Raw genomic sequence first — 15,195 nt, forward strand, 5'->3', positions numbered from 1 at the left:
GCCTGTCCATACAAAAACATTAGAAACATTTTTTATGTTTTCCATACTTGTGTCTAGTGAAAAGTTGACAAAATAAAGGGAAGGTAAACATGCTAAGGAAAAGACTTTTAGTATCAGAAATACAACATTCAAACATTATGTTTCCATTGTGTTTCAAACATTATGTTCCTTAAATATAATTTCAATATATTATCATTATTTTAGTTAAATTTATTAACGTTATACTGTTTCAAAAAAATCCTTGAAAAATTCCCAGGACTCCGAATTAAAAATTTTCTATCGAAACTGATCTTAAAATCGCCAAAATGTTGATAAGTTGCCAAATTTAGAGCCGTTTAATAAAAGAATTCACATCATCCACAAAAGCGGAAAGTTGTTTAAGAGCTCTTCATTAGGGAAAAAAATGAAATAATTTTTAAATGCTTATGTTTAACTCCTTGCTCAGAAACTCCAGTATCACACTCTTTATCTTAGAAACATAAACAAGTTATATAACCCATTCAAAAGATAATATTTGTTCAGTGAATATCACCAAAAATATTCCTCCAAAATGATAATCCACACTCAAAATAGCAGTCGTAAAAACAAGGCAGAAATTTCAGATGATTAAGTTTAAGGACCTTCTGCCGATTTTGGCCGAAATTAAGGACTTTTAAGGAACAAAAATTGATTCCAAAAAACCTAAGTACTTTTAAGGACCAAAAATTGATTAAAAAAAAAACCTAAGGACTTTTAAGGGCTCTTAAAAGACCGTACGAACCCTGTATCCATATTCAAACACTGAAACTATGGCTCATAAATTTCATTGCTATATAAAAGTAACTACCATTAAAATATAACGATAAATCATCATAATAGCTATACACATCAAATCAAAATATTTCAAATTAATGATAATTTTAAAGCTGAGAATAAGAAATATTCATTTTAAGAAATTTGGTAAGTAATCTGCGTTCAATCTAAAATAGCAAAAGAAAGCACAACATGAATTAAATTTTAAAACAAACAATAAAAGAATTTTCTTACCAATTCCTCTTCTCGAATTTCTCTTTCTTTTTCTCTATTTAATCTTCTCTCTTTCACCTTTTCTAATTCAAGCTAATTGGTAAATCACAGAACTAATTAGTATTCATCACAGTCAAGGTTTCTCAAATCATATATGCTATTTGCATATAATATGTTTGCATACATCCATATAATATGCATTTTGTAAATTGCACAGCAGCAATAAGTGCTATTCTCAATGTTAAACATTATACATATGCACACACACACACACACACACACACACACACACACACACATATATATATATATATATATATATATATTAATAATAATAAATGCGAACTGTAAAAAGAACTTTCAAAACCTTAATCCTGCACATTTCCTAATAAGAAGATCAACATAAAATTAAACTTAAATTATAACTTAACAGTCAATCTTATGAATTTAAAAAGCCAAAAATTATTTTAAAATGAAAATTAAATGAAAAATGGATGGTAAATTTAGTTTGTTATAATTTAATTAAACTTAAATTATAATGAACTTAAATTATAACATTATTAAATTATAACAAATTATAACGAAACAGTCAATCTTATGACTTATTAATTTTATTCTAATTAATTGGCACTTAAGACCAAAAATTATTTTTTAAAACGAAAATTAAATGAAAAACGGATGGTAAATTTAGTAAATGTCTTAGAACAATAGTTTGGCTGACCGACATTTGAAAGATCATTTTTAAAATCTGAATTAATTTTTTTAATAAATTCACTGAAAAAACTTTAAAAATATATTTGATACCACAGATTAGGCCCCCTAGATATATTTCTGTTCATCCTAAATTAACAGAGGTAGTTTAATTTATTATGTTAAAATTATTTGTACTACTCAAAATTAAAGACTCCACCCCTACACATCTAGACTGCCAAAAACATATACACATACATACACACCAACGGAATTGAGAATTTTCAAGTAATAATAATTGTGATATGTGGCTGTAAAACTTAATCAGTAACTTTGCTTTAAAACACATAACACACAAAAAGAAAGACACATAAAAGTCTCTTCATGAAGAATGTCTGAACTTTTATATTAATTACCTTAACTTAACCTTAACCTTAACTTAACACGATTAGAAATAAAACTAAAATTGCATAAATGTTTAATCAATTTTAAGATGCACTTAAGAATAATATGGAGTGATTTATGATACTGGAAACACTGAATTAGGTACAAGCAGAAAATCCAGGAAAACCAAGCACTTTTGCATTTTTTATTAATGGAATTATATGATATTAATCCTGTAAGGGTTATGAATGCAAAATTATGTATCCAAGGATGGCTTTCCCATTCATTATACATAAAAATTTCAGCTAGTTTCTGATCAATTTGATTTAGGATTGAATGCATTTTGGAAGAAAAGAAGCCACGGTATAAAGTCTTTTTGTCAAAGAGTCATTTTGGAATTATAATTAAGAAAATAGCACATATTCATGACATTTTGGGAAACTGAAATTTCAGAGACAAACCCGTAATGCTCAGAGGGTTAAGAGCTATCAATAATAGTAAACTCTTTCAAAATAGCATTAAAAAGACATCAATAATTGGTAGATATGTAATAAAATACCCTATTTTCTTCCATTTTTAAACGTGTTCTTCTTTCTATGTCTTCTTTTTCTATATTCTTCAGGCCCTCTTTTTCAAGTTTCTTTTTCCAGACAAATGTATTCAAGAGGCTTGTATCTCCAAAGGGATTATCAGTATTAGTATACCCCTGAAAATAAAAATTTCAATACATACACCTCACAAATAAAAACTAAATTAATTAGAAATTAAAACAAAAATGACATAAATTCACACTGAGTTGCTTAAATTAAAATATAGCAAAATACATAAGTCTCTGAAAAAGCAATTTTCATAAAAGACTCATAATTTCGTATTTTCTAACAAGGGATCTGAAAATAAAACACTAAGAGAAAATTACATGAAAAAAATGGAGAAGCTCATTCTACAAAAATAATAATAATTCTATAATTCTTTTCGGTATTATTTAGAATGAAACAAATCTAAGCAAATGACACACGGCAAAAAAAAAAAAAAAAAAAAAAAAAAAATTTGTCGCCAAGCAAACTAAACCATGAATTTCCAAAATTTAAGTAAAGAAGATACATCCTACTTAAGTGCCGATGTCAAGCAAAAAAATGGATATATGAAATTATGAGAAAATTATTGTTTAAAAAAAGAGAGTGAAATTAATTTAGTATTTCTGAAAGAGACAGAATGTATAATTAATGTTTACATTGCTGTCACTACTCTGGCTCAAAAAAAAAGGGGGAAGGGCACACAATGCAAATTAGCAATTTTCAAAGGCCTAGTTGAATTTGAGCAGCTAAATACCGCTGCAGATGAAGATTGCAACATGAAAATATCGTATCTTACAGCCAATTGTGATTCACTGCCCATGCATATGCTAATTAGGTAATCAATGAAGATGCCAGAATTCTGAAAGGTTTTAGGAAGTTCATTTAAATGTTGACACAAAGTGTTTACAAGTTTTGATGATATTCATGTTTCTACAGCTGAAAGACGATCAGAAGAACTTTTTTCGGGAAGTTAAAAAGAGATGCTGATATTCTTTAAATCTTCTTATTAATTATTCACTTGCTTTAAAAAATGCATGTTGAGATATAATTCATGAACTTAACAAATTTATAATAAACAAAGTTTTATGAAGTCATATTAAACTTTGTGTATATGTAACAGAAGAAATCAACTCAATGTTACTTAGGTACTGCACAACTTCAAAATAACTCAGTTTATTACTGTATTAATATAGAACATTAAACATCAGGATGTTTCAAAATCTTCCACAGATAAATTGTTACCTCAAACATAAGAAACACGGTAAAAAGCTATCAAAAGATCAGCCAATGGCAAAATTATACTAATCAGAAGGTGAAAAGATATAAAAATATATTATTCAGAAGGAGAAAAGATATAAAAACTCTCAGCAGACTTGTTTAATTGCTATAATGAAGAAACACCACCTGATGTGAGAGTAACAGTCTGCAAGAAAAATCATGAATTATACAATTACCATGTACTCTTCATCCCAACCCATCTTCTCCTTTCGTTTTCTTTCTTTAGCTTCCTAAAAAATATATACATAACATAAATTTATTCAACATATACATAAAAGTAAATAACAGTTAAATCATGCAAATAAGCTAGACTATTCAAGCATTAAAGAAATAAAGGAATTCCTTTTTAAAAAGCATCTGAAAATTTGACATCCACAGAAACAAAACGTGCTCTTGCGGGGAAAATAAATAAATTGAGGTTTGGCATTAAAGGTAACATCAGACAACAAAAATAAGTAAATAAAATAAATCTACCCATGAATATGTAATAATTAAACAAACACAGTTATTGAAAAACTATGTTCTGAAAACTAAGTTTCACAAATGCATATAAAAGGCAGAAGCTGTGTATAAAAGGTAACAAAAATTTTATTTTAGTACATGGCAAACGAACTTATAAATTTTTAAGTGGAAATTTATATTTTAATAGTTATACCCATTCTTTATCCTCTGCAATAAATGCAATTCATTTTAATTTGTTTACCATCAGAAAATGAATTTTTTAATATAAAAAGTTACAAGTTTTTCTTAAATGTAAACAAAAGCTTAACTCTCCCCTCTAAATATCTAGGATGTAGACTTTCCATCTGAAACCGGTATTTGCAATTTCTAAATTATTTATTTTTTTTTTATTTCCTCGTTATATTTTTAAAGGATAATTTAAAATTTATTGCTTGTTTGCAATCCAGTAGGTTAAAAATCAGAAATTTATCACACTATAAAAATGAAACTATACAAAAATATAATTGCAGTTTTGAAACCTTAAGTTTTTTTTTTTTTTTTAAATCTTTTTCTTTAAATTTTTTTCTTTTAATTCTGGAAAAATGGAAAATGTTTAAATTTACTTTTCCAAGTAAAACAAACATTTGTTAATATATAAACATTTTATTTAATATTTCAGAAACCACGATTTTTACGATTTCCCATAAATTAAGCTTAGTGACAAAATTTTGCCATTCTTTACAATGAAACTACTTGCGGCAGTTTCCATCCCCTATATTATATTGTCAAAACACCTATCCCATCAGTAGTACATACACACTGTTGGCCATTAAAATTGCAACACCATAAAAAAAAAGAAAATACAAAAAAGATATTTATTGTATGTAAACAGTATGGCATGAAGACAAAATGATTAAATTTTAAAGCAATTTGGGGGTTTACAGTAGTGCGAAATTAGTAGAAACAGCTGCCGCCCCTGGCTGCTAAAATGGACTTTATCCAATTGGGCACGGAGTCGAAATGCCATGCCGCTTCAAGTATATGCCACACTTCATCATTTGTATTAGCTGGGGAGGGGTGACAGGCCAGTCTCTCAGCAACCCATGACCAGATGTTTTCAATGGGTGACAGATCTGGAGACCGTGTAGGACAAGGCAGCAATCGAATACACCATGTATGGAGGAAGGTCAGAACACTACGTACAACATGTGGTCTTGCATTATCTTGTTGGAAGATGGTGTTTGGCAGGCCTCGAAGATAGGGCCGATCTGCGGTCAAATTACTGTTGATCCAAACTAGAAATGTGCACGTGTCATGTACCCAGTGGCTGCCCAAACCATCGCCTCAGGTGCAGGGCTCCTATGCCGATATCGAATGCAAGCAGATGACATTTCGTCTCCTCGGAGCCTCCAGACAGGTGACAGGTGAGAGCAGGTCCGGACACCCGGGCAGCTTACATAGACTAATCGGGTATCGTCCAGATCCCGCAACTATCTGAAGCTACACTCCAAAAACAATACAGGCCCACCAGCGGCCGAGCGGTAAAATCGCTGAACACTGGTAGTTCGGTCCAAGGTTCGAATCCCGCGAACAGGCTGGCTGCATGGGTGTTTTCGTGGTTTTCCTCATGTGTAACGTGTATAGAAGCCAGTTACCCCTTAGAAAGTCCTCCATGAAGGCATCCCTCCCCTTAGGCAGATAGCCCTCGAGGCTTTCCTGTAATTAAATAACCTAACCTAACAGAAAACAATACAAAGGCAAAGTACATGGCCACACAAGGGCAAAATATAGATTTTTCCGCATGCAGAATGAAACATTTTCCTGGCTACATCGCATGTTAACACACTGCTACACATACTCGCTACACTATACATTTCATAATATGCACTGCATTGATTATTGCACTGTACTTAAGGCACATTTACAACTCAATGCTACACTTAATACACTATATATTCTTTGCAACATATTACGCTGAACATTATTCTTGACAATTCAACATAGATTCTGAACAACATAATTGTTTAAATAAGACATAACTGAATTATATAGTACATAACTTCATTATATAAGACAGACTTAAATAAATAACTTGATACAACAGATAAATTAATAAAGAGCAAAATTGCACATTACAAACAAATTACACATTTGCACACACAAATATTCGTTGTTTACTTTGTGCTGTACTTATAATATACAAAATACAGATTTAAGGACACAGTACAGCACATATTACTTTTGATTAAATAACATGTTAACAGTTAATTGTGGCATAAATTTTGCTGTATTCTTAAAACATACCAAAAATAACTTTGTAATTAAACATTCTACTGGTTACATTGCACCTTAACATACTGCTATATATAAAACACTCAATACACTAAAATTTTTATAATATTTATTACATTGAACACTGCACTATATTTAGGACACCTTACAAAACTCATTTCTACACTTAATACACTGTGTGTATTAGCTACATATTACACTGAACATTACTCTTGATTAAATAATATAGCCAGTGGTAGTAACTCTTTGTTATACACAACATAATTCTTAATATAAAAAGCTTATAACAAACACTGTTAGAAATACACATTGAGGGGGAAAAATTACAGATTAAATTAATTGCAGTTAAAAAATTACATGTGCTAGATACATTAAATACCATATTTACCATGCACTATACATTTCATAATATGCACGTTAACACACTGCTATATATAAATCACTCAATACACTAAAATTTACAGAATATAATAATATTTACATACATATAACTACTATAATAATTACTACTATAATTAAGAGACACTAACACGCCAAACAAATACTAATTCAGAAGTCAAACAACAAAAATCAGCGTTATATTTTCAAAATATAACGGTGATTTTTGATTAATGCATAGAACCAGCACTTGTCTGAAAAGACAACATCCCGTATCCACCTTTGTTGTTCGGTGCACCAGAGTCACTGCCTCTCTTTATGCTACATTGTCAAAGAAAGCCGAAGTAATGGTCACCGCGCTGATAAGCCATGCTGTTAACACACCATACGAGTGAATACTGGGCATGCTTCAAACATGCCCTTTTCCTGATTAATGGTCCATGGCGTGGTTGTATGGTTTTCCAGAGCTGACCTTGCAATATGTCTGTACTCTTGGGCATTAGTCATGGGAAGGCATTCAGACCCTGCATGCATTTTAGTTTATTCAGACCCTGCATGCACTTAATACACTGTGTGTATTGGCTACATATTACACTGAACATTACTCTTGATTAAATAATATAGCCAGTGGTAGTAACTCTTTGTTATACACAACATAATTCTTAATATAAAAAGCTTATAACAAAAACTGTTAGAAATACACATTGAGGGGGAAAAATTACAGATTAAATTAATTGCAGTTAAAAAATTACATGTGCTAGATACATTAAATACCATATTTACCATGCACTATACATTTCATAATATGCACGTTAACACACTGCTATATATAAATCACTCAATACACTAAAATTTACAGAATATAATAATATTTACATACATATAACTACTATAATAATTACTACTATAATTAAGAGACACTAACACGCCAAACAAATACTAATTCAGAAGTCAAACAACAAAAATCAGCGTTATATTTTCAAAATATAACGCTGATTTTTGATTAATGCATAGAACCAGCACTTGTCTGAAAAGTCACCGCCTCTCTTTATGCAACATTGTCAAAGAAAGCCGAAGTAATGGTCACCACGCTGATAAGCCACGCTACTGCACATGCTGTTAACACACCATACGAGTGAATACTGGGCATGCTTCAAACATGCCCTTTTCCTGATTAATGGTCCATGGCGTGGTTGTATGGTTTTCCAGAGCTGACCTTGCAATATGTCTGTACTCTTGGGCATTAGTCATGGGAAGGCATTCAGACCCCGCATGCATTTTAGTATGACTCTCAGCAACCCATTAATTCCATATTTGCATGGCAGTAGTTGGATGTCGACCAGTGAGACATCACGGAACAATAATCCACACTCTCAATAGGCAACGATCCTGCTTCTATCGAATTCCGACACTTGCTGGTAAGCATTTCTTATTATTCAAAGCATAACATGATATTCTGAGAAAAATTCTAACTTACAAAGCACTTTCCGAATGAGAAATCCAATACACAACTTTTCTTTTATGCAGTGCTTCAGATGTCGTTTCTTCCTCCTGCATAGTCTAAATGCGCTGAAGTACTAATCATCTGCATATCCCAATCTCTTCTTCCTTTCATGTGATTTTGACGTTCGTCAGATCATTCCTTCCTGGTGTTGCAATGTTGATGGCGAGCAGTATATTAACATTCTGACCTTTTCTTACACCATGCTTTAGAGCATATTTAGAATAGAACTTTTATTCAACTGCATCACTCGAGAGAGATATCAGGCAGGAATATTTGAGAACTCAATGATTGGAGACGAACTGTTTTCGGTGATGACTTCTATTTTAAACCAAATCTGGATAACCAGAACAGAAACATCTGGAGATATACAGAACAGCGTTGAGATCTTATTTTTACTATCATACACCACACAAAATGAAAATCGAGTTACAGCCCGGGATGCCATTACTTCAGATGCTGGCCCCCTTTCGTAGTCAACTACAGAACTCTTACAGCATTGAGATACACTGATAAAATCTGAAAACCCACTGTGTTGCAAATCCCTTTCACTTCATCCCAAGGTTGCTTTTCAAACAGATAATGCCCTATCACCTGAGCATACACTTCACTGATTGCTTTCGTATTTTCCAAATAAGTCATCATATCTCTCCCCATTGCAGTATATCTTAGAACTAGTGTGAATAAAGCAAAATATCAGTAAAATATTTGGAGACAATTAGGCTAGAAATCTACCAGGACACTTTCTACCAACTTTACGAATCAATGTCACACTCAGTAACAACTTACATCCAAGCAAAAAATAGCCTAATTTACTTCCTCCTTTAGTGTGGACCTTTCTCTTAAATAAATCAACATTAGGGGGGAAAAAAGAGAGAGAGTGATAAATTAATTATTTCTTTTTCGATACATGTACATCAAACCTACCATTTCTTGTCTCAACTGGATAACTCTTCCTTGTGGCATCTAGTTTTATGTCTTAAGAGTGCACATCATGTACTTGATACTTAATTCATAATTTCAAAATTAATTAATTAAAAATTTTTTTTTCAAGTTTCTCAAAAAAAAAAAAAAAAAAACTACCCAAAACAGGAAAATATGCAGCCAAATATTAATACAATTACACTAGTGCCAAACCTATAAGTACACAGCAACGGTGGTAGTCTAAGTGACTGCTATTTTACATTTACTCATTCATATTGGAGATTATCAAAGCGTTTGTTGTAAAATTTTAATAAATTTCACATATGGTGTAGTAGAATGAATTACCACTAAGATTTAGAAAATAGAATGAGACTGAGAATTGTTCAGAGAATGAAGCCACAGCAATTCCAGATTACAACATAAATACCTAGTGTCATTTACACATGTAAAATTCGTAGAAATAGTTTAAAGAGACCAGATGCATATCCAGAAGACCTGAGCAAAGGCATTCAAGAGCCATGATATCCACTGAAGATCAGTATTTGACATTTTCAGCCAGACACAGGAGAATTTCTACAGCCATACAGCTCTCTCATGGATTCTCTGTTATGACTGGAACCTCAGTTTCAAAGACTATTGTTTCCCAAAAGATTCAAGTGCAAGAACTATTTACAAAGAGAACTGCTTTTGCATATCACTCATTTTGTTACACAAGACAATGCATCTGGTATAATGTAGAGACATCAGGACCTAATTTCTATGGGACAAAGTTCTCTTCAGCAATGAGTTTGTATTCATTCAGCTTTAATACCCTTTTTCATAGTCAACAAGAATCAGTGAATCTATTCATCTATAGAGAATCTGGAGTGAATTGAATTAATAATAAGATTATGACAAAGTACATACGAGCTACCTGCTTAGGGAAAGAGATACCATAATGGAGGAATTTTAAGGGGAATTGGCTTCTATTAATATTTCACATTGGGAAAACATGCAGCCAGCCTAAACCACACATAAACACTCAAGCATCCAGCTTATCTGCCAGAGTATGAACCCAGGCAGGTCTGGCTTGGTTTAATTTATGTGATTACAGCACAGCCTTGAAAGCTATCTGCCTAAGTGAAGGGTTGCCTTTGTGAAGGACTTTCTAAGGAAAACTGGCTCATATACACATTACACATGGGGAAAATCATGAAATCACCCATGCAGCAAGCCCGTTCGCAGATTTCGAACCTCAAACCAAACTACCAATATTCAATGGTCCTAATGCTTGGAGATTGGAAGATAATAAAGAATCTCAACAACATTCCTTGAAGAGCAGGGAAATGAACCACTATGGTGGCACAGACGCGTATTTCCAAACCCTACCCCACTTTTCGAATTTTTGACGTCATGGACAAATCGACTAGTTTCGCCTGGATGGTAATTCTTGAGCATGCGCTGAAGGGCGAGATGTAACATAAACAGAACTTTGGCTTGCGCTTGTAAACAATATTAAGTATATTGTCCGAAAGCGTATTCGTTTATGTAATTGCATAATTTTACTGTTTCTGTAATAAGAAAACTTCATTCAGATAAAATTTATTTTAATATTATTATTATCTGGTTATAGGATTATACGAAATGCTGAATACTCTAGGTACTATGGTAATCTTCGCATAACCTTTCACATTGGATTTTGCCGTATCATTTTAAAATAAATTGTATTATAAAGATTAAATCAAAGCAAATTACTTTGTTAGAGATGTGAATGTTCTGACTGAATTTTCTTTTTATCTCTTATTATTTATTTCCTCTTTGAAAACACATTCATATTTGACAAATAATTATCTCCGCTTTAAATTTTTTTATTGTTAAAAAACTATATTTGTCAATAATGTAATAAAAACTCACTAATCTAGTGCTTCATAGATCAATATTACAACGAATTCAAAATGTTTTAAAAACAGTTCTTTAATCTTTATTTTGTAGTAGATGCAACTAATGTCACAGAGAAAAAATATTTCAATAAAAAAGTTATCCATGTTAATTCAATAGCAAAATTATTTCTATTTCAGTGAGAAATCCACTTTCAATGTTTATATAACAGAAAAATGTAACATAAGCATTTTAGAAGTTTTAAATAGAAGCTAAAGGTTTATTGTACAATTTTACATAAGAAACGTAATAATTTACTTTCATTCCTTTTAAATCGACATATTAGTTTCCAATCAACTAAAATTTTTGGCAAGTTAGAAACTTAACACACAGTATTCCGTCACTTAAAATATCAATTAATTGTTCTTTTTCATTTAGAGATACATTGGAATTGAAAACACCAAAGGCAAAATGGGTCACAGATCCAACCTAATTCCTTATTTGGAAATTTTTCAAAAAACTTTCTGTCAATTTTATCATACGTCATTTTAAACAAGAAATCTGTATTATTTTCTTTAGTAAATTGTGAAAAGCATGTTTCTGATTTTTTGTTTTGCTTTTTTGTTGTTCAGTTCTCATTGCCAAAGTATTGTCTTAGTTTTAAAAGCTTACATTAGTACAAACTGCGACACAGTGTGTCTAGGTAACATTGTTTCAAAATGTCTGTTAATAATTTCAAATATTTTCTCTCCAGTTGCTTTTCCTTCCCAAATATTACAACATAAAAAATATTCTACTGCGTCGTTTTCAAAAACATATCTCACATAAACGATAAATTGAAACATTTTAGTAATGTCGGTAGTTTCAAGTTTTATAGTAAAGACTGAATTTTGTTTTCTATAGTGTCTGATATGACAAAAATTTGGTGAGAAACAGTATCTTTTTTAATGCTATTGTTTTTAAATCGTTACTATATTTTTCTGCATGCATAAATGATGTCATTTTAATTGCTGAAGGAAGAATGAGTGATTCTCCAATTGTATGAGGTTTTAAATTTTTTGCAATTAAATACGAAACTTTTAAGGATGCCTGTAAATCCTTCTCAGGAACTGTTGTATATTTTTTCAAAAACACATTTTAATTTTTCATGCTCTCAGCTTATTCCTTAAAAAAATTCTTCAGATTTATTTATTTAATCTTTATGTTTAGTTTCTGAGGTACTTTTCAATTTCACTGGCGCAAATATTGCCAAGCAGACTTTGTTGACGACAACATACAATATACACATAAAAAATGTTAACAACTGTTAGTTCTAAGAATTTTTTATTTTGAAGCCACAAACATTTTAATATCTTTTAAAATTTTGTAAAAAGCCAATAAATAAAGATAATAAATTTGTAAAAATACATTAAGAATTTACTATGTTTTCATGGTTCAACATCCTGATTTGCCGGTTCGTATCACGTAACACCACGTGATCCCATCGCACGTAAACTACACTACAAAAATCTAATTCTCTCAGTAATTATCTACATTAATTTCAAGTTAAATCTTAATTTGGAATACAAGTTTAAATGCAAGAATTATTTCAATTCGTACAAATAGCTTACTCAGAAATTATGTAAAAACCGCAGTGCTTTACTTCGCTACTGCATTTTCATTAGAATTGATGAATTTAACCCTTGATTTTGCCTTTTCTATATTTTTGCCTTCGGGTGAGTGGTGTGATTGCACTGGTGTGCAAAAATTAAGGACCAACATGCAAAAATTAAGGCACACCAGTCTACACTGGTGTGCAAAAATTAAGGACGAGAGTTTGTACAAAAGCTTTCCAAATCAACACATTTAATACCATAAGATCCCCAATAGGTAAGGACATGAGTAATGTAAGCAACACTTACTAAAAGAGAAATCAGACGGATAAAAAGAAGCTTTATTGAAAAAGTAGCATGGAGCGCAATGCGACTGAAGGCCGAAACATCCCTGTGATGGGTGTCCAGCAAGAAACATCCGGGCTTTAATAGGGGATATGATCTCCCCTGACTGCTAGACAAGTTTCACAGCGTCTGCCCATGCTGAGAATGAGGGTGTCAATGAGTTGTTGACGCATTGCTGCCCATTCGTCTTGCAGCGCCAATCGAAGCTCCGGAATCGTTACTGGTGGTAAGGTACGAGCTGCCAAGCGTCTGCCTAGAAAATCCCATACATGCTCGATGGGATTGAGATCGTGCCGGCCAATCCATACGTTTAATATCCTCACTCTCTAAGAGCTGTTTGGCAGCTACTGTGCGATGACATGGTGCATTGTCATCCATGAAAAGGAACTGTGGACCCATAGCGCCTCTAAAAAGACGCACATATGGAAGAAGAATCTCGTTACAATAACGAGTCCTGTTGACAAAAACCTGCGTCGAAGATGTGAAGGTCTGTACGACTACCAAGCATGATGCCTCCCCAAACGAGAACACCGCCACTTCCATACCTGTCCCTTTCAATGATTTTCGAGGGATGATTGCGGCTTCCCCGCTCTCTCCAGATGAGTATGCGATGAGAATCGCTACTCGGACTGAATGTGCTCTCATCTGTAAAGAGTACTCGTCCCCATTCATTGTCTCTCCAATTCCGGTGTTCACGGCACCACAGAGAACACCTTCTCTGATGGGCAGGCGTTAGAGGTACACACCGTACAGGGCGTCGTGCAAACAGACCACCACCGTGCAGTCTTCTGGCCACGATAAAACGCGATATCGGTCGTCCAATCGCCTGTGTCGTGTGTCTAGCGATTTCTCCCGCTGTCTGCTGCCTGTTTTTTCTGGCCTGTAAGGCAATATACCAGTCATCTGCGGGTGTGGTTCCTCTTGGACGACCACTACTAAACCCCCCGGACAGCTGTTCCTGTAGTTTGAAATTGTCTCCAAAGTCGTGAAACGATGCTGTGAGCAATTCCGAACTCTGCAGCCACACTTGTCACACTGTGGCCTTCCTCCAACTTCCCAATGATTCGACCTTGGGTAAAAGCATCCAGATGTCGTCTAACAGATTGATTATTCGCCATTTCTCGCTGAGATTTTAACTGCTATACAGCGTGCAATCTCTTTGCCAGAAATACTGATCTTACACCGACAACATGCTTTATACTACTCAGACACTCCCCCATTATGTCTACCGGCATATCTGCGCATGTGCTACCGTACATCACCTTACTTAATCTCTTAATCTAATTGGTCTTTCTGTCCGTTCTGCCTCTTCGTTCAGCTGATATGCTAATTTTTCGACTTCGTCCTTAATTTTTGCACACCAGTGTAATTGTCTTAATTACCACGAATGGTCTTGGGGCATAAATTTTAATTATCTTGTAAAAATTCTAAGTAGTTGTATGCCAGTATTGAAAGAAACAATCTCATAAGAAATGGCTGCGACTTTTCGAAAATGAGACGTAAAACGTTGGCAACAAAGATATTCCGTTTGGCATCAGTAGTACCGTTGTTGGCGACTTTACTGTTTGTGGCGGCAAAACGGGAAAAGTACTGTTTCTAAATGTATTTTTAACTTCCCAGGTTTCATGCTTTCCATGTGCCAAGTTTTCACTGCATTTAACACACAATGGATATTCTTTTTCCACTGATAATGCAACATGTAAAACAGTATAAAATAAACTCTTCTTGATATTTACTCAATTTTTTTTAGAAGTAGAAAGAGAGCCAATGGTTACATTTTTGTTTGCATTTTCATTAATAGTTTTTCTCTAAGTTTATTTGATGTTGGTGCATCCATCCCATTTCTCTTACAAGAGATTTTGGGCCATTTAACCATCATGAACAAAATTTCAACGAAAACAAAATTGTTTTTATTATCCTTTGAGACACTACT

General features: G+C 32.9%; 1 protein-coding gene across 2 annotated transcripts in view; it reads right to left on the bottom strand.

Moving 5' to 3' along the window:
- The window catches only part of LOC118205558 (splicing factor Cactin-like), a 117,761-nt gene that overhangs the window by 63,456 nt on the left and 39,110 nt on the right, over nt 1-15,195 (bottom strand). For both annotated transcript variants that reach the window (XM_085809966.1, XM_085809967.1), the window contains exons 3-5: nt 4,109-4,162; nt 2,639-2,785; nt 1,027-1,098 (exon numbers count right to left, since the gene is read on the bottom strand). In XM_085809966.1, coding sequence (XP_085666092.1) covers nt 1,027-1,098; nt 2,639-2,785; nt 4,109-4,162 — 273 coding nt within the window. The remainder of the gene's footprint in view (nt 1-1,026; nt 1,099-2,638; nt 2,786-4,108; nt 4,163-15,195) is intronic.

This window comes from Stegodyphus dumicola, chromosome X2 (assembly GCF_044657685.1).
Source record: "Stegodyphus dumicola isolate Sdum_Otavi_A_Nest chromosome X2, ASM4465768v1".
NCBI lineage: Eukaryota > Metazoa > Arthropoda > Arachnida > Araneae > Eresidae > Stegodyphus > Stegodyphus dumicola.